This window comes from Spermophilus citellus (assembly GCF_964194105.1).
Source record: "Spermophilus citellus genome assembly, chromosome: 11".
Lineage (NCBI taxonomy): Eukaryota > Metazoa > Chordata > Mammalia > Rodentia > Sciuridae > Spermophilus > Spermophilus citellus.
Window position 1 is genome coordinate 121,593,360 of NC_138192.1, and position 24,470 is coordinate 121,617,829.

At 39.7% G+C, this 24,470-nt stretch overlaps 1 protein-coding gene across 1 annotated transcript in view; it reads left to right on the forward strand.

Moving 5' to 3' along the window:
• MOGAT1 (monoacylglycerol O-acyltransferase 1) overlaps window positions 1–24,470 on the forward strand; it is a gene marked incomplete at both ends in the record, with an annotated part of 52,547 nt that overhangs the window by 11,058 nt on the left and 17,019 nt on the right. The window contains 4 exons of the mRNA XM_081261692.1: window positions 6,368–6,546; window positions 7,224–7,428; window positions 11,219–11,393; window positions 11,869–12,068. Coding sequence (XP_081117818.1) covers window positions 6,368–6,546; window positions 7,224–7,428; window positions 11,219–11,393; window positions 11,869–12,068 — 759 coding nt within the window. The remainder of the gene's footprint in view (window positions 1–6,367; window positions 6,547–7,223; window positions 7,429–11,218; window positions 11,394–11,868; window positions 12,069–24,470) is intronic.

Sequence of the window (24,470 nt, forward strand, 5' to 3'; positions counted from 1 at the left end):
TCTAAATTCTGTAATATGTCCTTGAACACAAAAATTTTTCTACATAAATCAAAATCATTTGGGCTGGGGATGTAGCTTGGTGGTAGAGCATGTACTTAGTATGTGCAAAGCCCTCAGTTTGATCCCCAGCAACACAACACACACCCCTATTATCATGCCCAGGAAATATATCAGTGATACAATTGTCTCATTCAACCTTTACTTTATAACTAGATCAGGTTCTACACACTATATTTTTTGTTTTTAATTTTTTACAAAGCTGCTTTCCTTTTTTTTTTTTTTTTTTGGTAGTGGGAATTGAACCCAGGGACACTTAATCACTGAGCTACATCCCAGCCCTTTTTATTTTCTATTTTGAGACAAGCTCTTGCTAAGTTGCTGAGGGCCTCACTAATTTGCAGAGGTTGGTGTTAAACTACTGATCCTCCCGCCTCAGACTCTGGAGCCACTAGGATTACAGGCCTGTACCGCCATGCTTGGCAAGGTTGCTTTCTTTAAACAGCTTTAGCCAATTATCTTGTAGAAAGACCCATAATCTGAGTCAGGGAGTAAACCCAGCTCTCAGGAGGCTGAAGAAGGAGAATGGAAGATTCAAAGCCAGACTAGGCAACTTGGCAAGATCCTGTCTCAAAATAAAAAATAAAAAGGACTGGGGAAGTAGCTCAGTGGCAGAGTGTTGCCTAACATGTGGAAAGCCCCAGATATGATCCCTAGTATGACCAAAAAAAAAAAAAAAAAAAGAGAGAGAGAGAGAGAGAGAGAGAGAGAGAGAGAGAGAGAGATAAGCCCATTCTTGTTTAGATGATTGGGTATATTTCCCATTACAGCATATCAAGAGGCATATAATTTTGTCTTTTCGTTGGTGATACTAAATTTAATGATGACACATAGACTTTGGCTGAGCCTTATTTGTTTGGGACTTTTTGCACTGTTAAAGTGATTGGGACATTGTAGCACTATTCACAATGGCCCAAAGGTAGGAACAACTCAAATGTCCATCAACAACAGATGAATGAATAAGCAAACTGTTAACATTCAAACACAGGAACATCGTTCAGCCATATAAGGGAAAAAGGTGCGGATACACACTACCACCTGGATGAGCTTCAAAAACTTGATGTAAAGTGAAAAATTTAAAAGCTCACCTTATAATACTGTTCCATTTATATGAAATATCTGAAATAGGTGAATCCATTGGATTGTTTTTCTTTAAAGTGGTTAATTTCATGCTATGTGAGTTACACCTCAACAGAAATTAAGTGAAGCAGAATCTATGGGAGTTAAGTAGCATGTAAGTGATTAAGAGGCTGCTTTATGATTTTTTCATCCAGTATATATCACGTCAATCCAGCTAAAATACAAGGGTTCATTTCTACTTGGTTTGTGAATCTGGATGATTTAGAATGGTATCAACTGGAGGATTCATAAGTGAAATAAACCAGACTCAGAAAATTAAGGGTTGATTGTTTTGCTCTGTGGAAGCTAAACATAAAGATCAGGGAAGATCAGTGGAGTAAAAGAAGGAGGTAGAGAGGAAGGGAAGAGGGAAGGGAAAGTGGGGGCACCTGGGGCTGAAATGGAGACGATCAAATTCCATGCATGTATGATTGGGTCGAAATGAACCCAACTATCACATATAACTACGATACACTAATTAAAAAATGGTATCAACTTGCATTTTTAAATTTTGTTATTGATGTATTATACTAATAGTGGGATTCCTTGTTACATATTTATACATGCACATAACCTAATTTGGTCTATTTTATTCTCCAGTGCCTCCCCTTTCCCACCTGCTTCCCTTACCAGACCTCCTTCTCTATCCTATCGCTCTCTCTTCTGGTTTCATGAGTCCACTCCTCATTTTTTTCTTTTTCTTTTTTTCTTTATAGCTTCCATATATGAGATAAAATATATGACTCTTGACTTTCTAAGTCTGGTTTTCGTCTTACTTAACATATTGCTCTCAAGTCCAATTCATATTCCTTCAAATGACAATTTTGTTCTTTATGGATGAATAAAATTCCATTATACATTATAAATTTGTCTACAGTATAGATGTATACCACGTTTAAAAATCCATTCATCCATTAATGGACACCTCAGCTGGTTCTATAACTTGGCTATTGTAAATTGTGCTGCTATAGACAAAGGCATGCATGTGTCTCCGTAGTATGATGACTGTAATTCTTTTTTTTTAAATTTTTAAGTTGTTAATGGATCTTTATTTATTTATATGTGGTGCTGAGAATCGAACCCTGTGCCTCACACATTCTAGGCAAGTGCTCTACCACTGAGCCGCAAGCCCAGCCCAACTGTAACTCTTTAGGATAAATACAGAGGAGTCGATAGCTGGGTCAGATGGTGTTTCCATGCCTAGTCTTTTGAGGAACTTTCATACTGACTTCTACAATATATTGGCGTTGACCTCTTCACCTTCTCTTTGACTTCCAATTTAGAAGAATCTTTTTACCTTGGATTGCTTAATGAGATAAAAATAGGATTAAATAGAGGTTACCAAATCATCTAGTTTTTATAGCATTTTCTTCTTTCAATCCAATTTAGAATCAAGGAATTTCAAAACCTATGTTGGTTCTGTTTCTGATATGAACTATAAAGGAATGAAGCAATATGTGGAACAGGAATTTATTAGGACAATTCTAGATACCAGAGTGTCAAAGCATATCAAGTGACAACGAATTTTCTGCTTATCGACCCAGTATTTACTTTTTATCTCATAAAGTATATTAAACTGTGAGGAAACTTTATTTGGGATGACATTTATAGAGATAATTTGTTAGAAGCTCAGATGTTCAAAACTAAGAGAATGTTGATTAGTCATTAAAATAACATTTAAGAGCTGGGACTAGGGCTCAGTGCTAGAGCACTTGCTTAGCATGTGTGAGACACTGGGTTCTATTCTTAGCACCTATATAAATAAATAAATAAATAAATAAAATCAAGGTCTATCAACAACTAAAAATTTGTTTAAAAATTTAAGAAGAGATTATAATACCAAATTTATAATACCAAACAGCTAATGCGACGAGATCACAATAATTGATAAAATGCAGAATGAAAAATAATGTTTGATCTGCTGTGTTAAAAAAACATAATTCGTTCATATGGGGGGAAAAGACAAAAAGGGAAAAATTTAACAGGAATATAGCTGTTAATCTGTCTGCTTCTAATTTTGTGCATTTTTCAAATGTGCAATAGTAAACAAGATTTTTGTAACAATGGCTCCAGGCTGCAGAGTACTAGCTGTGCCTTGTCATTTATTCTCTCAGCAGCTTTGGAGATAGATGCTGTCATTAGATAAAGGAGTGAAAGTGGAGAGCTAAGAAAAGTTGTTCCAGCCAAATTCTATCAAAGGCGGTTATTATGGTTTCTGTGTGAGGTGTTCCCCCAGAGCCCATATGTGGACAATGCAGGAAAGCTTATGGGTGAAAGGATTGAGTTATAAGGATTTTAATCTAATTAGTGTTATTAATTCACGGATAGGGGTTAACTGGGTGGTAACTGTGGGTAGGTAGGATGTGGCTAGAGGAGATGGGTCACTGAGGTAAGATTCCCCAGGTAAAATGGCAGGAGATGGTCCTCACTCAATGGCTGACCTTTCCCTCCTCGGCTCCACCTTGGCTCACCTGATCTAGCTTTAAGTACAGAAGACTGTATATGTTTCTTGTAAATTCTTGGCACACCTTCCTAAAGTAAACAGAAGACGAACCAACACTGGTGAATCATCTGCACTCAGACCTGGGCAGAGAGAAGCAAATGGAATGATCCTCCTAGGAATGGGGCCAAGGGCACTCTTTTGGCCTTGATTCTGGACTCATGGAAACTTTCTTGGAAGTCCCAAAATGCAATAAAACACCCCACAGAGGTATGGAGGACACATACTTCCTCAATCTTCTACTCACTCTCTTACCTTTAAGACATGGTGGAAAGAGTAGCAGAGAGTAGCAAGTCAGTCTCCTGAGGTTCACTTACATATGTTGTTAAATCCATACTGGAAAATGTACCGACTTCTATGTATTGAGACATATAAATACATGTCCTGCTTTGGAGATATATATATATATATATATATATATATATATATATATATATATATATACACACACACACACACACACACACACATACATACACACACACATATATAACTTATTATAAAAATTACTTATATATAGAATCTCAATATGTGTTTATATCCAGTAGTTCCTTCTTATCCACAGTTTTTGCTTTCCTTGGTTTCAGTTACTTCTGGTCAACTGCAGTTCAAAAATATTAGATGGAAAATTCCAGAAAGAAACAATATGTTTTAAAGAACTATTACAATATTTGATCTAATTGTTCTATTTTATTATAATCTTTAATAATCTCTTACTGTGCCTAATGTATATATTAAACCTTATCGTGGGTGTGTATATATAGGAAAAAGCATTTATATCTAGGGTCAGTATTAGCTGCGGTTTCAAGATGCTGTTACTCAGCTACTCGATGGGTCATTTGACGACAGAAGGGACAGGGAGTGGGTAGGAGTTGGAGACAGAAACAGCATTAGATTAGAGACTGTAGCTCCTAATAGAAGAAACAATCAAAATGGCACTCTTTAAAGTCGTAGTTGTTTAATGAGCACTTGCAGTATACCTAGCTTTGTGTCTCCATGTATTCTCTCTCACACTGATGTATTTCCTTTTATAAATATTTTCAATTGCAATACATAACACAGACATTTTAAGAAGGTGTAACTTAAGCCTAGTGGATTACTTTAAGTGAACATTCTTGTCACTACTACCCAGGTCAAGTTTTGTCAGTTTTTGCCCCATTTATTTTTATTGTCATTGTGCTGGAGATCATACCCAGGGGCACTTTACCACTGGGCTGCATCACCAGCCCCTTTTTCTTTCCTTTTTTTTTTTTTTTTGAGACAGTGTCTCCCTAAGTTGCTTAGAGCCTTGCTAAGAGGCTAAGGCTACCCTGGAGCTTGTGATCCTCAGCATTGTGAGTTGCTGGGATTACAGGTCTGTGCCATGATGCTGGGTGCCCATGTATTTTGAAGCTGTAATATTAAGTAGGAAATAAAATTTGAATTGCTCTTTCATTATAAAAGTGGCAAGAAGTCACATGCACTGATATATAAAGAGTTCCTCATATGCTATTTTTGTCTGTGAGAATAAAATTCCTGAAGATGAAGTTTGTTACTAAAATGTGCCCTCTTTGAGGACATTTGAATGAAGGTGGCTCAATCAAAGTAGTATGACAGGATTTTTTTTTTTTTTTGGTACCAGGGATTGAACCCAGAGGTGCTCAACCACTGAGCCAATCCCCAGCCCTCTTTTTCTAAAAAATTTTTTAGTTGTAGATGAACACATATAGCTTTTAATTATTTTCATGTGGTGCTGAATATTGAACCCAGTGCCTCACATGTGCTAGGCAAGCGCTCTACCACTGATACACATCCCCAGCACCCCCTTTTTTGTTGTCGTTGTTATTGTTGATGGACCCTTATTTTATTTATTTATATGTGGTGCTGAGAATCGAACCCAGTGCCTCACACATGCTGGGCAAGTGCTGTACCACTGAGCCATAACCACAGCCCAACCCAGCCCTGTTCATATTCTATTTTGGGACAGGTTCTCACTAAGTTGCTCAGGGCCTTGCTAAGCTGCTGAAGCTGGCTTTGAACTTGAGATTCTCCTGCCTCAGCCTCCCAAGCCACTGGGATTACAAGTGTGTATCACCATGCCGAGCTTAACAACAGGACTTCTTGTGTAGGAAATCTCTGCACCCCTCCAGTTTTCATGTTGGAGAGGTGGTGACACAGGGCCATGGCTGGGGGTATGGACCTTGAATTCAAACAGATCAACCTGGTGTATACTGTGTGACCTGGGAAACCTTCACCTCTATTAGCCTTTATTTTCCTTTCTGTAGAAAGACCAGTAAGCGTATAATGACCATTGTCAGTGATGCACACCTGTAATCCCAACAACTTGGAAGCTGTGGCAGGAGGATTGCAAGTTCGAGGCCAGCCTCAGTAACATAGGAAGACCCTGTCTCAATAAAAAAGAAATGGGGTGTAGCTCAGTGGTAAAGCATCCTTGGGTTTGATCCCCAGGACCAAAAATATTAAAAAAGTACTATGATCACCGTGTTGGTGTCGTGACTTCATAAGGATTAAATGAAAATACCCAGGCAGAGTTCCTGTTTGGTGTATAGTAAACATTAAACAACACTGTATTATTTCTGTCTTGTTGTATTAGCTCACCTGAACTAAGGCTCAGTGTAAGGTACCTGATTGCAGTATAGGGAACAGGTACTAACTGATCCTGATTCTATGAGCCTTTTCTCTTTCTTACAGCTCAGGTATGTGTTGGCATCTTTGTGATACTGATTATATACAACTATTGGTTCCTTTACATCCCTTATTTGACATGGCTTTACTTTGACTGGCGGACCCCAGAGCAAGGAGGCAGGAGATCCAACTGGATCAGAAACTGGCCTGTTTGGAAGTACTTTAAGGACTATTTTCCAATTCATGTGAGTAGAATTGTTTTTATAAACTATTATATTGAGTTTGGAAGGTGGACATTTGTTTTCATCACCTGTATCAAGCTCTTTCCTTTTCAGGGGGAGTGCCTTAATTCACTTCGTGTTCCTATCATGGAATACCAGAGACTGGGAATTTTATAGAAGAAATGTATTTCTCACAGCTCTGGGAGCTGGGATATCCATATCAAGGGGTCAGCATCTGGTGAGGGCTGCCTTGCTACATCATTCTGTGGCAGATGCTGAAGGTCAAGGGGGAAAGAAAGAGCAAGAGGGGGTCACACTTATTCTTTCAGAAGGAGCCCACTGCAGCAATGATGGTGTGAATCTCATCACCCGACCCCATGGCCCTGCCTCCCAGTGCTGTTGCCCTGAGGACTAAGTTTCCCACTCACGTGCTTTTGTGGAGGACACATTTAAACCTAAGCAGGGAGAAAGTCTGCTGTTGGGCTCAAGTTGCTAAATGAACTTTAAGATGAATTGACACAAACTTGAAGGCTGTATATGAAGGGACCTAGGCTCAGAGGCTATTTTAGAAAATTCGAAACAATTCCAAGCCAGGGAACAAAAATGAACCATGTTCTCCATTTTTCTCTTGACACAAAAACTAATCATGTGGTCTTTTAATTTCTCAATTATTGCTTTATCTCTGTGTGAATGTGCTATAGCTCATGAAAACTTGGGATTTGGATCCCAGTCACAACTACCTCTTTGGGTTTCACCCCCATGGAATACTTGTGGCTGGAGCCTTTGGAAATTTTTGTTCCGCCTACCCGGACTTCAAGGAGCTGTTTCCCGGCTTCACTGTGTATCTTCATGTGCTCCCGTGTTGGTTCCGCTGTCCTCTCTTCCAAGAATGTCTTATGGGTAATGGTAAGTGGTGCCAGGTCACCGTTTCTCCAGCGCACTAGGGTGGCAGAAACACACAGGACGTTCACTTGGGTTTTACTTGTTCTTAGAGTGAAATCCTGTGTCCTTGTCCCCATCTGGCATCTCACAGGCTGCCTGCACATCCCTCACCTCTGCTGGACTGCAGGGACACAAAGCCTATTATCTGTTCTGTCGCAAGTGTCTATCATGGTGACAGAGACATAGGAATGTTTGATATATTTTAATCCAAGGAAAGAATAAATTAAAGAATGCATTTTGTATATCCAGATGTGTGTGGTGGGGGAACCATAGGGCACATAAGCGGTAAATCATACCCTTGGAGAGGTACTTGACATACTTTAATGAATATTAGAAATGGAAATCATCCTCCACCATGTCTTGAAGTAATGGCAGTGATACAGATCAATATACTCAACTTGCTTCTTTGTCTTCCCAGATTAACTGTTACTTGGTTCAGAAATAGCAGCTCTTGGGCTGGGGGTAGAGCTCAGTGGTGGAGCATTTGCCCAGCATACTCAGGGTCCAGGGTTATATCTCCAGCACTGTGGGAAAAGAAAGAAAGGAAGGAAGGAAGCGAAAGAGAAAGGAAACAAGTCCATTCTACTCTGCTACTTTGAACCAGTAGAAGGTTCAATTCTGAGAATAAAATTAATCTGAAATATCATAAAGATACTATATACGTCTATGTAAAAGTCAAAGCTTGTGTCGCTAAATCTCATTTCAACTTAAGAGGTTCAACTTCTTTGTTTTTCCAACTTTATAAATCTTGAACTACAACCATGAACTACAGTAACTAACAAAATGTTTTATATTTGTGGCCATGGTATAGGATAATTATTCTTGTCTTTGTAGTTCCTGGATCCAAAGAAAAATGGATAATTTTTTTGAGAAATTATTTCAGGATCAAGAAGGGACATATTTAAGATATAATTTTCCATGACTTTCCAGAATTTTACTACTTTCTATTATTTTTTGAGGTTACTGTTGTCATTATATATCTTGTAGCAAATTAGTTCAAGTTGTTTCTCTTTATGGGTCCCTAAGAAGAAAGGTGTCCATTGTGGGCTACTGAGCACACTAGAGGGCGCACTAAACTCCCAAATTACCAGGTGATCTGACCTTTGGTCTCTAGGGGGCGCACTAACCCCTTCCAAACACCAAAGGAGTGGGGTGCCTTCTCTGCTTGTTTGGCAAACATTTCCCTAGAGTTTTATAACAGGAAGAAAATTTAAAAGGAATTTTTAAACTTAAAAAAAAAGCACAGAAACGTTTTTACAGTACACTGTTAGCTGATTAAAAGTATAACCACAGGTGAATTTGAGTAGTGTAGTTAAGAGCAGGTTTGGCAAATTCCTGGCACTGGAAAGGCAGGCGCACCCTCACCCCACCCCATTATGGCAGTGTCAGACACAAATAATCAATCTCAGAATCTCTCCATGAAGTGACCCACAGCCTGGCTGTTTCTATGGTTGATGGATGAAGGGAAATCTTTCTGCTGTACTGGTTTATATCATGACATCTTCATTTTTGCTATAACCTTCAATCTCTTAAGCCAGTGGAGGTTTAGGCTTGTCTCTGAGTAGACAGTCCCCAGTACATCCTCCCAGAACCTGCTTCTTAGGTCAGCACAGGGCTAGTTCGCTTCTCTCAACCTGCTTGGTGACTGCCCTGTAAGGTTGTGAAAGACAACCAGACATGTACCCCCAGATCTCGTGTTATAAGGAACCAGTGGGGCTTCAAAGGTCCTTTGCTACAGGTGTCTTACTCAAGAGGTCTCTGTGGCTACAAGTCCTTTTCAGTTCCACCTCCAACCCTTTCCTCTTGGCCCATCTTGGTGTGTCCATACTCACTTCTGCATTTCAAAGCTCATGTCCTTTTGGGCTAACCATTAAGTCTGGGCAGGTAGCTGGGATCTGATCACAACGGCCTCATATATCATGGAGAGGACTTTAGATTTTACCTTGTAGGTAAGCCACCAGGAACTTGTCAGGGATTTTGAGCAGAAGAGGGACCTGATTGAATTTTGTGTTACAAAATTCACCTGATCATTCAGGTGGTAGCTGGGAGATAGGTTGGAGGGTATGAGGCTGCAGACTGTAATGAGGAGAGAGGCCTACTGCAGTGACAGAGCGGAACTGATAAGGGCTAAGCAGGGACTGTGACAGAGGAAATGCAGGAGAGGAAGTCAATGTGAAAAATAGTTGATAGTTGACAAGGATAGATGATCAACTTACTCTATTTTGCTGTTATTATCAGCATCTGGCACAGCACCTGGCCTGAAGCACCTGTTTGATAAATGCTTTTGAATGAATGAATGAGCCACCACTTAAAGTGGTGGCAAACAGAAGGGAACACATCTGGGAGGAGCTGCATTTCTGGCATGGGCTCTGGATAGACAAGTCCCATTCACCTTGATTGATGATGTTGGAATTGGAACCACATGGGAGGTTTAATTTAATGGCTTTGGTGTGAAGACTTGAAGTTGGAGGAGTCTTGCAGCTGATAAGGTAGAGATATCCATTGGAGATGTGGGCCTAGAAGCTAAGCAGGAAGATCTCCCAGAAGATAGATTTGGGAGAACTCAGCACACAGTAATAGTTGAGTCCATGGGTGCAGAGGAGGTTAGAAGACAAGAGAGACAATGAGAGAGCTGTCATAAAGCAACCTTGAAGGATGCAAGGTAGGAGCCACATGTCTGGGACTCTAGAGGCCCTCTTTGCAGTGGAAGAGATACCTCTGTTGTCATTCAGGCCACCCCGAGCAGATGGGGACACCCTGAACTCACTGAGAATTCACCCCATCGAGGCGGGTTGGCTTGTTTCCTCCAACTCAACATCCTCTGCCTCTGACATCATTTTACATCGACCAAAAGGAACCCTAGTAAAATTAGCATATCATTTTCTTTAAGAGATGAAGTATACTATGTCTTAATAAAGCTTGTCTGACACATTTTGTTTTGTCTAAATGGGTAAAACCTGCAAGGAGAGGAATATTAAAGCATTAAAAAGCAATTATCTGTGCAATGTGAGTCATGACTGGTTTGTGTTTTCATCTCTATTCCTTTCTGTGTTTTCCTCCAAGAGCCCATAGGACATTTAAAATCTGAAAAGAAATCTTTAGTTTTTAAAAATTACTTGATATGTAGACTGAACAACTATCTGTCTTAAATGAACTATGTATATTTAAAGACTGACTTTACATTTAGAGTCAAATCTACATATTTTAAAATTATTTCGAGATCTGGCAAGTAATCTAAGGTTACTAATCGAATGTCTGAATTTTTAAAGTGATTTGCTATGAATTCAGGTTTGGAAAATAAGAATCCATACAGAATATCTGAAAACAGCCCATTGTGTGTTCTGAAGGTCCAGTGCAACCTCTTGGAAGAGTTCTGTGCAAGGACCTGCTAGGGCAATGATCAAGGCCACCACATTTAGCTCTGCAGCTTGTACATTGAACAACACCCCTGGCAAGGAGAACTGTAGAGTTTAGAAGTTAGTGCACAATCAATTCAAACAAGTGGTAGCCTTCCTAATGATCGGTGACATTTTGAAGAACAAACCCATCACCTGCCTAAAGGTAGATCTCATTAATGGAATGAATACATTACCAAGGATTTGGCTATGAAAAAACTTACAAACTTTCAAAGTGCCCCCGAAATAAACAGCATAGGAAATGTTGTTAAATGTTCACTGTTACCCTACAATATCATAGAAATTTTTTAATTTTTAAGAAGAGACAACTAATTACATATTTCCTTTTATTCATTAAGGGGCTGTTTCCGTGTCGAAGGAAAGTCTGTCTTATGTGTTGAGTCAGGAGGGAGGTGGAAACATTTCAGTCATTGTTCTTGGGGGTGCCAAAGAATCACTGGATGCCCATCCAGGAAAATTGACTCTGGTCATCCGCCCAAGGAAAGGATTTATTAAAATCGCTTTGACTCATGGGTAAGTGGCTTTTTGTTGAAGGTAACTGGGTCAAGAAGTTTAAGACTTTATGAACACAAAGAAGGAAAGTCATTTTTCTAGCCCTTAAGGACTGCCTCCAAGTTGATCTTAGAATAAAAGCAGGTGTGGGTGTTCTTGGGGACCATAACACAACCTTTCTATGGAGGTTGCTTGGTGCCATGGCGTCCAGGAACTAACAAAAAAACAAAATGTGCACACAGCATAAATTTCCCACCAAAGGAACAAAATCCAATGAAAAAGAAGCTTCCCGAAACCCTGAGTAGCTTGCCGAATCACTCTCCTTCAAGTGTAATGCAGTTTCAGTCCTTTAAATAGGAAGTTACCTATATAGTACAAGGAGGCCTGGGCACATTCAAGAATTTCTAGGTTTTTTCATTGCAAATGTCAGCTGGACCAAAGAAATTATCTAAATCTTTCATCTCAAATTCTTATCCTTCCCCCTTGTTATTTGCAGTGCCCATTTGGTCCCAGTGTTTTCTTTTGGTGAAAATGATCTGTTTAAACAAATTAACAACCCTGAGGGCTCATGGCTTCGGACTGTTCAAGAAAAGCTGCAGAAGATCATGGGGATTGCTTTGCCACTGTTTCATGCCAGAGGAATTTTTCAGTACAGTTTTGGCTTGATTCCCTATCGGAAACCTATCCACACTGTTGGTATGTACAGAAAATGAAACCAATTGTTATCTCGCTTTTAAGCAATATTAATGTTATTAAGGTGCCCATGTAAGACAAGTGGATTTGGATAAAATTTCCTAACATAAAAATTTGTAGGTGTTATTTGAGCTTTAATTATCATATGCATTTTATTTATGAAATGGCTGTTTTCCAGTTGAATGGGGATTGCTTTCAAGAACACCATTATTGAACTACAGGTAGAACCCAGTTTTACGCCACTGAGTCACACAGAAATAAAGTTGCTAATACTCTGTAATGAATCATTTTCTCTGTACCAGCTGATGGCATTGACAGTTCTTGAGCAAGTTCCATCAGCATCTATTAAACAGAAGAAAATTTCTATGTAGAAGATATTTTCATCACATTTCACTTAAGCATCAATTTCTATAGCAAAAGCATTTTTTTGTGTATGTGCAATTGGCTAAATTTATATGTATTCTGGTATTGACTGATTTTATTTTCAAAAGTTACACATTTTGGAGAATTGAGTTGTTAAGAGGAGGGTAAAGATCTAAAAGGACAGAAGCAGAGCCAAGTCCTTGTATCTGGAAGGCTGAGGCAGGAGGATGGCTCAAGCATAGGGATTTGAGACCAGCCTGGGCAACATAGCATGACCCTGCCTTAAATAAATAAATAAGAGCATCATGAATGAGCTCCTCGAGTTGGGGGGAGACTGGTGAGTCAAAGGGAAAATGAGCCATAGCAGAATTAACCAAGACTAGATATTTTATATGAAACTGGAATAATACTTGCACCATGGATTAAATGAAATTGAAGTATAGTGACTTTTTTTTTTTAAAGATCTATTCCACTAGAATAAGATTTTCCAGTAACTGTTTACATAGCTTTGGGGTTTCCATGTTGTCACATGATGCCATCTTTAACTCAAATGTAACATTTGCAGCCTGTTGGATAGTTAGTGTTTTAGGAGCACTGAAATAAGTTTAAGGTTACAACTGTATCCTTCAAGATCAGATGGCTACATTTCTTTGGTATAATATTAATTGATCATTTTTGATCCCTATGTACAAAGTCCTATTACTGGTTTTGGGGTGGGGGACTATAAAGGAAATTTTAAGGCATGCCCATATGTTCACATGAAGTTGTAATTGCTGGAAGCAAAGGGTATTCTGTTGAATTAAGTGATTGTGATTGGGTTAAGCTTTTTTTTAAGTAAAGTGGTTTATTGTTTGATTTAAGCAGATTACGCCTTTATTGACAAATAAAGGATCGGTCAATTGGTCAAACGGAATTATTGAATCAGAGCTAATTGTCAAGACTGGAAAGCTATAGCTCTTGCATTCATTCACGTTTTTCCAGTGTACATCTTTTAAAGCTTCAGAATAAGGAACAATTCCTTTGATATGTCTCTCTACTTACCCTAAAACAATTACTAGGCTGTAGCATCCCCAGTATCCTATTATAATTTGGAGCCCTTTGAAAATCAAGTTAAGAATATGGAGGCTGGGAATGTGGCTCAAGCAGTAGCGCGCTCACCTGGCATGCGTGCGGCCCGGGTTCGGTCCTCAGCACCACATACAAACAAAGATGTTGTATCCGCCGAAAACTGAAAAAAATAAATATTAAAAAAAAGATTCTCTCTCTCTCTCTCTCTCTCTCAAAAACAAAGAATATGAACATTTCATGAAAACTCGGCTGCCATGGTCTTAGAGTCTGAGAGTGAGATGATTGACAGCAGCCAGCTGATGAGAAGCCAACCCTCCCCACCATGTGCACCTAAAGGATTTTGTTTACTCAAAACAATAGCAGAAGTTGAGGATAGGCTATTTAGAATCACAAGCTATATACCAAATGCCACCGAGAATAAAACACAATATGAAAACAATGTTTTCAATCGTGTGCATTTCTGTTTTATATCAATGCACTTAACTCAGAGGTCTTTTTGTGCTGACTCCATGAAAGAGCTCTCTCTGTCCCACCCCTTGGGGATTCAGGCAGCAGCCAGAATGCCAAGTTATTTTGTAGTCCCTTCTCCTTCTAGTGAGTTAAGAGTTCATTAACTTAGGTAATCTCTGCCACACATCGTATGAAATATTATTTGGATTTCATGTTTCCAGGAGTGTGCTGATGTTAATTGCTTTTAAATTTTATGCTAAAACTAGAAAGGTTTCATGAGTAGTGAAATCTCTGCCTGTGTTCCTTTCTCTTGAACTTCACCAGTTGTTAACATTTTACTATGTTTTGATTTCTCTCTCATGGTGTAATAAATAGGCTTTCTACTGTTACCACTATTTGAGCAAATGCAGACCTCACGCCCATTTGCTCCTAATTACTTTCATGTGTATCTCTTAAGAACAAGAGTATGTTCTTCCATGACACCAGGACAGCTCAGGAAACCTAGCATTGCTGAAGTGCTACTAAATAGTCTACAGTCCATGTTCAGATTCCACCAAATGGCCCAATGATTTTCTTGCTAACAATGGCTTTTTTTTTTTTTTGGTTGGTGAGGTACAATATTTTTTTCCCTGAGAGGATTAAGCATGCCACTTAATTTTCATCTCTTTAAACTTTTAAACTAGACTTAATTTTTTTTTTATCCTTATCGCATGAACAGTTTAGACAATTCCAGCCATTTGTGCTGTAGAATCCTCCACTGGGGAATGTGCTGTCAAACCCAGAGCCACATCCCCACCCCACCTCCTTTATATATATATATATATATATATATATATATATATATATATATATATATATATTATTAGAGACAGAGTCTTGTTGAGTTGTCTAGGGTCTTGCTAAGTTGCTGAGGCTGGGCTTGAACTCATGATCCTCCTGCCTCAGCCTCCCACATTACTGAGATTACAGGCATGTGCCACCATGCCTGGCTTCAGCTGAATTTGTTTTGATCACTAGGCAAAGTGTTTCTCTGATTTCTTTAATAGAAAGAGAATATTCTTTTTTACTTTATTATTAATTAAGACCCCAAGAGTGGTGTTCCTCAGAGATACGTAGTTATCCTGCCCCTCACCCAGTTTAACTTGGTGGCTTTAATATCCATTGATAATTTGTGCTTGGGTCAGTCATTATAGCCACGGCTACAAACTGATGATTTTCAAACTTGAGTATTCCTTCTGTATTTATTTGTTGGCATTTTACCACAGAGAAGAGCTTGCCCTCCTCGCAGGACCCCCCTCCCCTCAGCCAGGCTTCTCTACTGTGTTAGCGTGTGCCACAGAAAGGGCTCCGGACCCTTCCCCAGCCTCCATGTCCTGGCTTCTAAGAGCTCCGGGCCTATCTTCTGAGTATGGATGTGATAGAAGTGTTTATTTTATTTTTATTCTGATAGCAACATTGGAAAAATATAAACAGTGCCATTAAGAAATTGGTTCTTTCCTTTGGAGGGCATGCCCTGACTGTTTGCTTTGAACACAGACCCCTGCTACACACAGATTGACAGTGACTTTAGGAAGGCATTTATTATGCACCACCGAGACATACAGAAGGAAGTGGTGTGGGCTTGAGGCCTAACTCCAAGTGACTTTGAATGTTTCCTTTATCTTCTCTGAGCCTTGGATTTTTCAAATACAAAAGAGGAGATAAGTATGATTGCCCTGCCTTCTTTCAGGGCTCTTCTGGGGATTATATGTCATGATGCGTGGGAAAGTGCTGCCTGACTCCATGCTCGCAGGTGTAGGTTGGAGCCCAGAGCAGGAGGCTTCCTGAGCAGCTTGTCTAGAGCTTTCAGATGTGTTTGGCTTTCCCTGTGGAAGTGTTCTTGCCAAAATGTTAATCCGAATCAAATCACGAGGAAATAATCAGACTAATCCAGATTGTGGGACATCGTATAAAACATCTGGCCTGAACTCTTTAAAAATATCAATGTAATGAAAGACAAAGAGGAGGGGATGCTCCAGACACACAACAGCTGTCGTGGATGCGGGGGGGGGGGGGGGGGGACAACCGTAAAAGATGTTGAGACTGTTGAGAAAGTTTGAATGTGGATTAAGTGCATAATAATTTGCATGGAGGTTCAGATTCTTGGGCATAATAATGGTGCTGTTATCTAGGACACTGTTCTTTTAGGTAAGGTAGCCTGAAATATCTAGGGATGATTCACATGATTGAATCATTGATGCCCACAACTTACTTTCCAACACTTGGACAAAAATAAAAATAATCATATATATATATATATATTTAACATGTATATGTGCTCATATGCAGAAAATGGTAGAAATTGTTGGATCTAGATGGAGTATGCAAGTGCTTATTATAGTGTTCTTTCCACAAGTTTGAATTTTTTAAAAAATAAAAATAACAGGGATGTGTTATGGTTTGGATATGAGGTGTCCCCTACAAAGCTCCTATAGATGCAGGAATGTTCAGAGGTGAAATGGTTGGACTGTGAGAGCTGTAACCTCATCATTCTGTCCTCATGTGATGGACTAACAGGGTGGTCATTGCAGGCAGGTGGCATGGCTGGAGGAGGTGGGTCACTGGGAGTGTGCATCTGTCCTGTGGCCTCTTCCCCTCTGTGTCCTGGCCCCGCCATGAGCCCTTCCCGCATGAAATGCTGCCTCATCTGGGGCCCCAATTTTGGGGTCTGCCTTCTATGGACTGAGACCTCTGAAACTAAGAGACCCCCATTAACTTGTCCTCCCCTAAGCTCTTGTCAGGTGTTTTGGTCACTGTGATGCCAAAGCTGATTAAAACAGGATGGGAATGTACTTCGTTTATATAAAACTGACTTGGAACCACGTGAGGACAATCATCGCTCAAGTCATCATATTCCGATGGGAAAAAGTAGAGTAAGGGATTTTCTGAACCCGAAGGAAAAGAAGGGGAACTTAATTTAAGCCTTAATGATAAAATGAAAGGGATAAAAGGAGATAATATATGTGAAAAGGACTTATTAGAGGAGGCAAGACTTTACCTCCACCTTCTTAGGATCTCCAGCTGGGCCTGAGAATTCCCTTGAGATGAGTCAGATAACAGAAAAACATTCAGATTTTCACATGTACCTGGGAGCGCCTGTGGAGGCCCACCGAGTGGCTAGGCCTGCATGCCTGTGTGCAGCTTGAACAAAGACAGGCGATTGTGGGAACTAGCTAAAACAGATGCAGAGACTAAAGGAAGGTAAGAGTTATGTTCATAAGGCCTGAACCGATTTCTCCTGGCCCGACTCCCACTTTGGTGATAAGAATATTTCTTCTTGGCTGCCAGGCCCGCACCGCCGGAGCCCCGTGGAGCCGATGCCTGGGACGGAGCCCAGGCCTGTGATTGAAAACATCAAGACATGAGCCAAGGTGGAGGGAATCCATCACGACTTCAGCGCGAGCAGTAAGGCTGCAGCCCCAGGTGCACGGCTCTATCGGCCCCATCTCCTTCTCCTCTCCGCCTCTCCGCCTTGCTTCTCCCCAGCTGTCTCTCCTCCCAAGCTCAGTCTCTAAATCTAGATTTCAATTTCTTTCCCCCACCCCGCCCGCTCTCCCGCGTGTCCGGTACCCGGCCCCCGCAGCCCGAGGCGCCGCCTCCCCTCCCCCAACCCGCACCCCCTCTCCGGGGGTCCCGAAGGCCGCTGCCGCCGCCGCTGCTGCCACCGCCTCCCACAGAGCACCATAGAGCAGACTCTTCACCGCGCGAATGAGCTGCCGAATTAAATGAAACAGCTGATAAGATGAGAGACAATTTAAAATCCAAGTGAACCGAGAACACGCACTGAGCCCTGATCCGCTGAATTCAAACTCCCGGTCACCTGCTTCCCGCAGACAAACAGCTATGACTCGGCATTAATCCATCCGGCTGAAACAACTGGTCAGCCCTTCTCATCATACGAAGGTAAATGCCTACCGAGCCTTCATAGGTAGTGGCCACAGGTTTGAAACGGGGCTTGGGAGAGACAGTAAGGACCCACCCGTTGCATTGGTAGCCCAGCAAAGGGAAACAACGTCATCAGACTGCTGTGGAGGAGATAACTTCGTTGAAACCGACAGCTACAGGTGTGTGATCCCACAGCCTTCCCTCTCCACACATTGGGAAAACCTTAAGGGCCACTCCCAGCTCTCCCGCAAGGGCCCCTCCCAGCTCTCCCACGAGTGCTACAGCCAGCCCGAGGGAATCAGAGGTGGTGCGGGTCCCCGCGGCGCGGATCTACCGCTCCCACCAGGGCTGACTGCTGAGGTCTCTTGCACCAGCTACTGGGAAGTGGATACAGGAGGGCAAGTAAAATCCGCTGAGGATTCTCAGCCCCAAGCTCTACAAACTTAGGGTCTGAGGGAATGGCAAACTGGAAGAGTGTGCCCAGTCGTTCATGAAAACAGGGCTCCCGGGAGCAGCAGACCTGGCTTGTAGCCAGTATTGTGGTGAGAGGGGCATGGCTAGAGAAAAAGTGGGAAGTGACTAGACACAAGAGGAGGCCCTAGACACTCAGGATTGGAGACTCGCCCAGTCTGGGAGGAGCTGCTGCACAGTGATTGGTTCCCGCGTATCGACAGGAGAAACTTGGCCTGGTGGACAAAGTGCCACCTACTGGAAGAGAAGTTAATCAAACTCTAAGACGGCATTTATTAGGTTTTTTTTTTTTTTTTTGATTTAGGTTTTTCTTTCAGTTTCATTTTTTTCTTTCTTGTTGTTTAATTAATTTTTTTTTACAAAATATTTTTTTTAAAACTTTTTTTTGCTACTAATTTTAATTTAAATTTTCTTTAATTATTTTTTTTAATTATTATTATTATTTTTTTTTAAATTTTTTTTCTTTTTTAGTTCCTATTTTTTTCTTCTTTAGTATTTTCATTTCTCTTATCCCCCCTTTCCTTGAATTCTACCTGCCTACTCTCATTCTCTTTAGTGACTTCACCCCTTCCCTTCAAATACCTTTCCTCCCAAACATCAAATTAATTTATAGGAGTAAACAGTAACCCAGCAGTCAAACAGAACAAGAAGTAACATGAGCAGCTTCAAAAAACAAGGAAGAAAAGGACTACAAACAATGCAGGACAGCCTAAATATTCAGGAGGACGTGGAGTCATCAGAAAAATGGTCATATAAAGAACTCAAGGAACACCTTAGACAGATGGAATGGAACCTTAAGGAGGATACAAGACAGCAAATTCAAGCAGCGAAAGAACACATTCAGAATGAATTTCATAAACAGATAAAAGAAGAAGTTAAGCATCTCTATCAGGAGATAGAGATTATAAAAAATAATCAAACAATAATTCTAGAAATGAAGGAAACGATAAACCAAATTAAAAACTCAATTGAGAGTATCACTAACAGAGTGGAGCAAGTAGAAACCAGAACGTCAGATAATGAAGACAAAATATAACATCTTGAAAAGAGTCTAGCCAACTCAGAAAGGCTGGTAAAAAATCATGAGACAAACATCCAAGAGTTATGGGATAACATGAAGAAACCAAACTTACGAGTCATCGGGATAGAAGAAGGTACAGAGATTCAAACTAAGGGAATGAGTAACCTGCTGGATGAAATAATTACAGAAAACTTCCCAGAAATAAAAAAGGAAACAGATATACAAATTGAAGATGCATACAGGACACCGAGCACACAAAATCACAGTAGACCAATGCCAAGACACATTGTTATGAAGATATCCAATATACAGAACAAAGAGAAAATATTAAAAGCTACAAGAGAAAGGAGACAGATTACATTTAGGGGTAAACCAATACGGTTAACAACGGATTTTTCATCACAGACACTGAAAGCAAGAAGGTCATGGAACAATGTATTTCAAACACTGAAAGACAATGGATGCCAACCAAGAATCCTGTATCCAGCAAAATTAAGCTTCAGGTATGACAACGAAATAAAAATCTTTCATGATAAACAAAAGTTAAAAGAATTTGCAGCCAGAAAACCAGCATTGCAAAGAATTTTGAGCAAAACACTACATGAAGAAGAAATGAAAAACAATAACCAAAACCATCAGTGGGAAGTGCCTCAGTAAAGACAGAGGGCGAGGGGAAAGACAACCATGGTGAAACAGACTAAATTTTTTTTTTTTTAAAAAAAAGGATAAACAATCAATCATGGATGGAAGTTCAAACCATATATCAATAGTAACTCTGAATGTTAATGGCTTAAACTCTCCAATAAAGCGACATAGGCTGGTATCATGGATTAAAAAAACAAATCCAACAATATGCTGCCTCCAGGAGACACATCTGATTGGAAAAGACATACACAGGCTAAAGGTGAAAGGATGGGAAAAAATATACCACGCACACGGTCCTCGCAAGCAAGCAGGGGTGGCCATCCTCATATCGAATAAAATCGACTTCAAGACTAAGTTAATCAAAAGGGATAAAGAAGGTCATTATATACTGTTAAAAGGAACCATTCACCAACAAGACATAACAATTATCAATATTTACGCACCAAATAATGGTGCTGCGACATTCATAAAAAAAATTCTTCTCAAATTCAAGAATCAAATAGACCACAACACAATAATTATGGGAGACTTCAACACACCACTCTCACCATTGGACAGATCCTCCAAACAAAAGTTGAATAAAGAAACTATAGATCTCAATACCACAATCAATAACCTAGACTTAACTGACTTATATAGAATATATCAACCATCATCAAATGGCTATACTTTTTTCTCGGCAGCACATGGATCCTTCTCAAAAATAGACCATATATTATGCCATAGGGCAACCCTCAGTAAATATAAAGGGGTGGAGATAATACCATGCATTTTATCTGATCATAATGGAATGAAACTGGAAATCAATGATAAAAGAAGGAAGGAAAAATCCTACATCACATGGAAAATGAACTGAATGATCAATGGGTTACAGAAGACATAAAGGAGGAAATCAAAAAATTCTTAGAGATAAACGAAAATACAGACACAACATATCGGAATCTATGGGACACAATGAAAGCAGTTTTAAGAGGAAAATTCATCGCCTGGTGGTCATTCCTCAAAAAAAGAAGAAACCAACAAATAAATGAGCTCACACTCCAACTCAAAGCCCTAGAAAAGGAAGAGCAAAACAACAGCAAATGTAGCAGAAGGCAAGAAATAATTAAAATCAGAGCAGAAATCAATGAAATTGAAACAAAAGAAACTATTGAAAAAATTAACAAAACTAAAAGTTGGTTCTTCGAAAAAATAAATAAGATCGACAGACCTTTAGCCATGCTAACGAAGAGAAGAAGAGAGAGAACTCAAATTACTAACATACGGGATGAAAAAGGCAATATCACAACAGATGCTACAGAAATACAGAAGACAATCAGAAATTATTTTGAAAACCTATATTCCAATAAAATAGAGGATAGTGAAGACATCGATAAATTTCTTAAGTCATATGATTTGCCCAGACTGAGTCAGGAGGATACACACAATCTGAACAGACCAATATCAATGGATGAAATTGAAGAAACCATCAAAAGACTACCAACCAAGAAAAGTCCAGGACTGGATGGGTATACAGCGGAGTTTTACAAAACCTTTAAAGAAGAATTAATACCAATACTTTTCAAGTTATTTCAGGAAATAGAAAAAGAGGGAGCTCTTCCAAATTCATTCTATGAGGCCAACATCACCCTGATTCCGAAACCAGACAAAGACACCTCAAAGAAAGAAAACTACAGACCAATATCTCTAATGAACCTAGATGCAAAAATCCTCAATAAAATTCTGGCGAATCGAATACAAAAACACATCAAAAAAATAGTGCACCATGATCAAGTAGGATTCATCCCTGGGATGCAAGGATGGTTCAATATACGGAAATCAATAAATGTTATTCACCACATCAATAGACTTAAAGATAAGAACCATATGATCATCTCGATAGATGCAGAGAAAGCATTTGACAAAGTACAGCATCCCTTTATGTTCAAAACATTAGAAAAACTAGGGATAACAGGAACTTACCTTGACATTGTAAAAGCTATCTATGCTAAGCCTCAGGCTAGCATTATTCTGAATGGACAAAAGTTGAAGGCATTCCCTCTAAAATCCGGAACAAGACAGGGATGCCCTTTATCTCCACTTCTATTCAATATAGTTCTCGAAACACTGGCCAGAGCAATTAGACAGACGAAAGAAATTAAAGGCATAAAAATTGGAAAAGAAGAACTTAAATTATTACTATTTGCAGATGACATGATTCTATACCTAGAAGACCCAAAAGGGTCTACAAAGAAACTACTAGAACTAATAAATGAATTCAGCAAAGTGGCAGGATATAAAATCAACACGCATAAATCAAAGGCATTTCTGTATATCAGCGACAAAACTTCTGAAATGGAAATGAGGAAAAACACTCCATTCACAATATCCTCAAAAAAAATAAAATACTTGGGAATCAACCTAACAAAAGAGGTGAAAGATTTATACAATGAAAACTACAGAACCCTAAAGAGAGAAGTAGAAGAAGATCTTAGAAGATGGAAAAATATACCCTGTTCATGGATAGGCAGAACTAACATCATCAAAATGGCGATATTACCAAAAGTTCTCTATAGATTTAATGCAATGCCAATCAAAATCCCAACGGCATTTCTTGTAGAAATAGATAAAGCAATCATGAAATTCATATGGAAAAATAAAAGACCCAGAATAGCAAAAGCAATTCTAAGCAGAAAGTGTGAATCAGGCAGTATAGCAATACCAGATTTCAAACTATATTACAGAGCAATAGTGACAAAAACAGCATGGTACTGGTACCAAAAAAGACAGGTGGACCAATGGTATAAAATAGAGGACACAGAGACTAATCCACAAAGCTACAACTATCTTATATTTGATAAAGGGGCTATAAGCATGCAATGGAGGAAGGATAGCATCTTTAACAAATGGTGTTGGGAAAACTGGAAATCCATATGCAACAAAATGAAACTGAATCCCTTTCTCTCGCCATGCACAAAAGTTAACTCAAAATGGATCAAGGAGCTTGATATCAAATCAGAGACTCTGCGTCTGATAGAAGAAAAAGTTGGCTCCGACCTACAGATTGTGGGGTCGGGCTCCAAATTCCTTAATAGGACACCCATAGCACAAGAGTTAACAACTAGAATCAACAAATGGGACTTACTTAAACTTAAAAGTTTTTTCTCAGCAAAAGAAACAATAAGAGAGGTAAATAGGGAGCCTACATCCTGGGAACAAATTTTTACTCCTCACACCTCAGATAGAGCCCTAATATCCAGAGTATACAAAGAACTCAAAAAATTAGACAATAAGATAACAAATAACCCAATCAACAAATGGGCCAAGGACCTGAACAGACACTTCTCAGAGGAGGATATACAATCAATCAACAAGTACATGAAAAAATGCTCTCCATCTCTAGCAGTCAGAGAAATGCAAATCAAAAGCACACTAAGATACCATCTCACCCCAGTAAGATTGGCAGCCACTATGAAGTCAAACAACAACAAGTGCTGGCGAGGATGTGGAGAAAAGGGTACACTTGTACATTGCTGGTGGGACTGCAAATTGGTGCGGCCAATTTGGAAAGCAGTTTGGAGATTCCTGGGAAAGCTGGGAATGGAACCACCATTTGACCCAGCTATTGCCCTTCTCGGACTATTCCCTGAAGACCTTAAAAAAGCATGCTACAGGGATACTGCCACATCGATGTTCATAGCAGCACAATTCACAATAGCTAGACTGTGGAACCAACCCAGATGCCCTTCAATAGATGAATGGATAAAAAAATGTGGCATCTATACACAATGGAGTACTATGCAGCAATAAAAAATGACAAAATCATAGAATTTTCAGGGAAATGGATGGCACTAGAACAGATTATGCTTAGTGAAGCTAGCCAATCCCTAAAAAACAAATACCAAATGTCTTCTTTGATATAATGAGAGCAACTATGAATAGAGTAGGGAGGGAGAGCAGGAAGAAAAGATTAACTTTAAACAGAGACATGAGATGGGAGGGAAAGGGAGAGAAAAGGGAAATTGCATGGAAATGGAGGGAGACCCTCATTGCTATACAAAATTACATATAAGAGGTTGTGAGGGGAATGGGAAAATAAACAAGGAGAGAAATGAACTACAGTAGATGGGGTAGAGAGAGAAGTTGGGAGGGGAGGGGAGGGGGGATAGTAGGGGATAGGAAAGGTGGCAGAATACAATAGTTACCAATAGGGCATTATGTAAAATTGTGGATGTGTAACCGATGTGATTCTGCAATCTGCATTTGGGGTAAAATTGGGGGTTCATAACCCACTTCAATCTAATGTATGAAATATGATATGTCAAGAGCTTTGTAATGTTGTGAACAACCAATAAAAAATTTAAAAAAAAAAAAAAAGAATATTTCTTCTTGATATAAGGAGCGCATCCTTTACGTAGCAGTTGTATTTCCTTCTTTTGGGAACGAGAGGAGAAGTCGGAATGCCCTTTTTATACCGCAAAAAC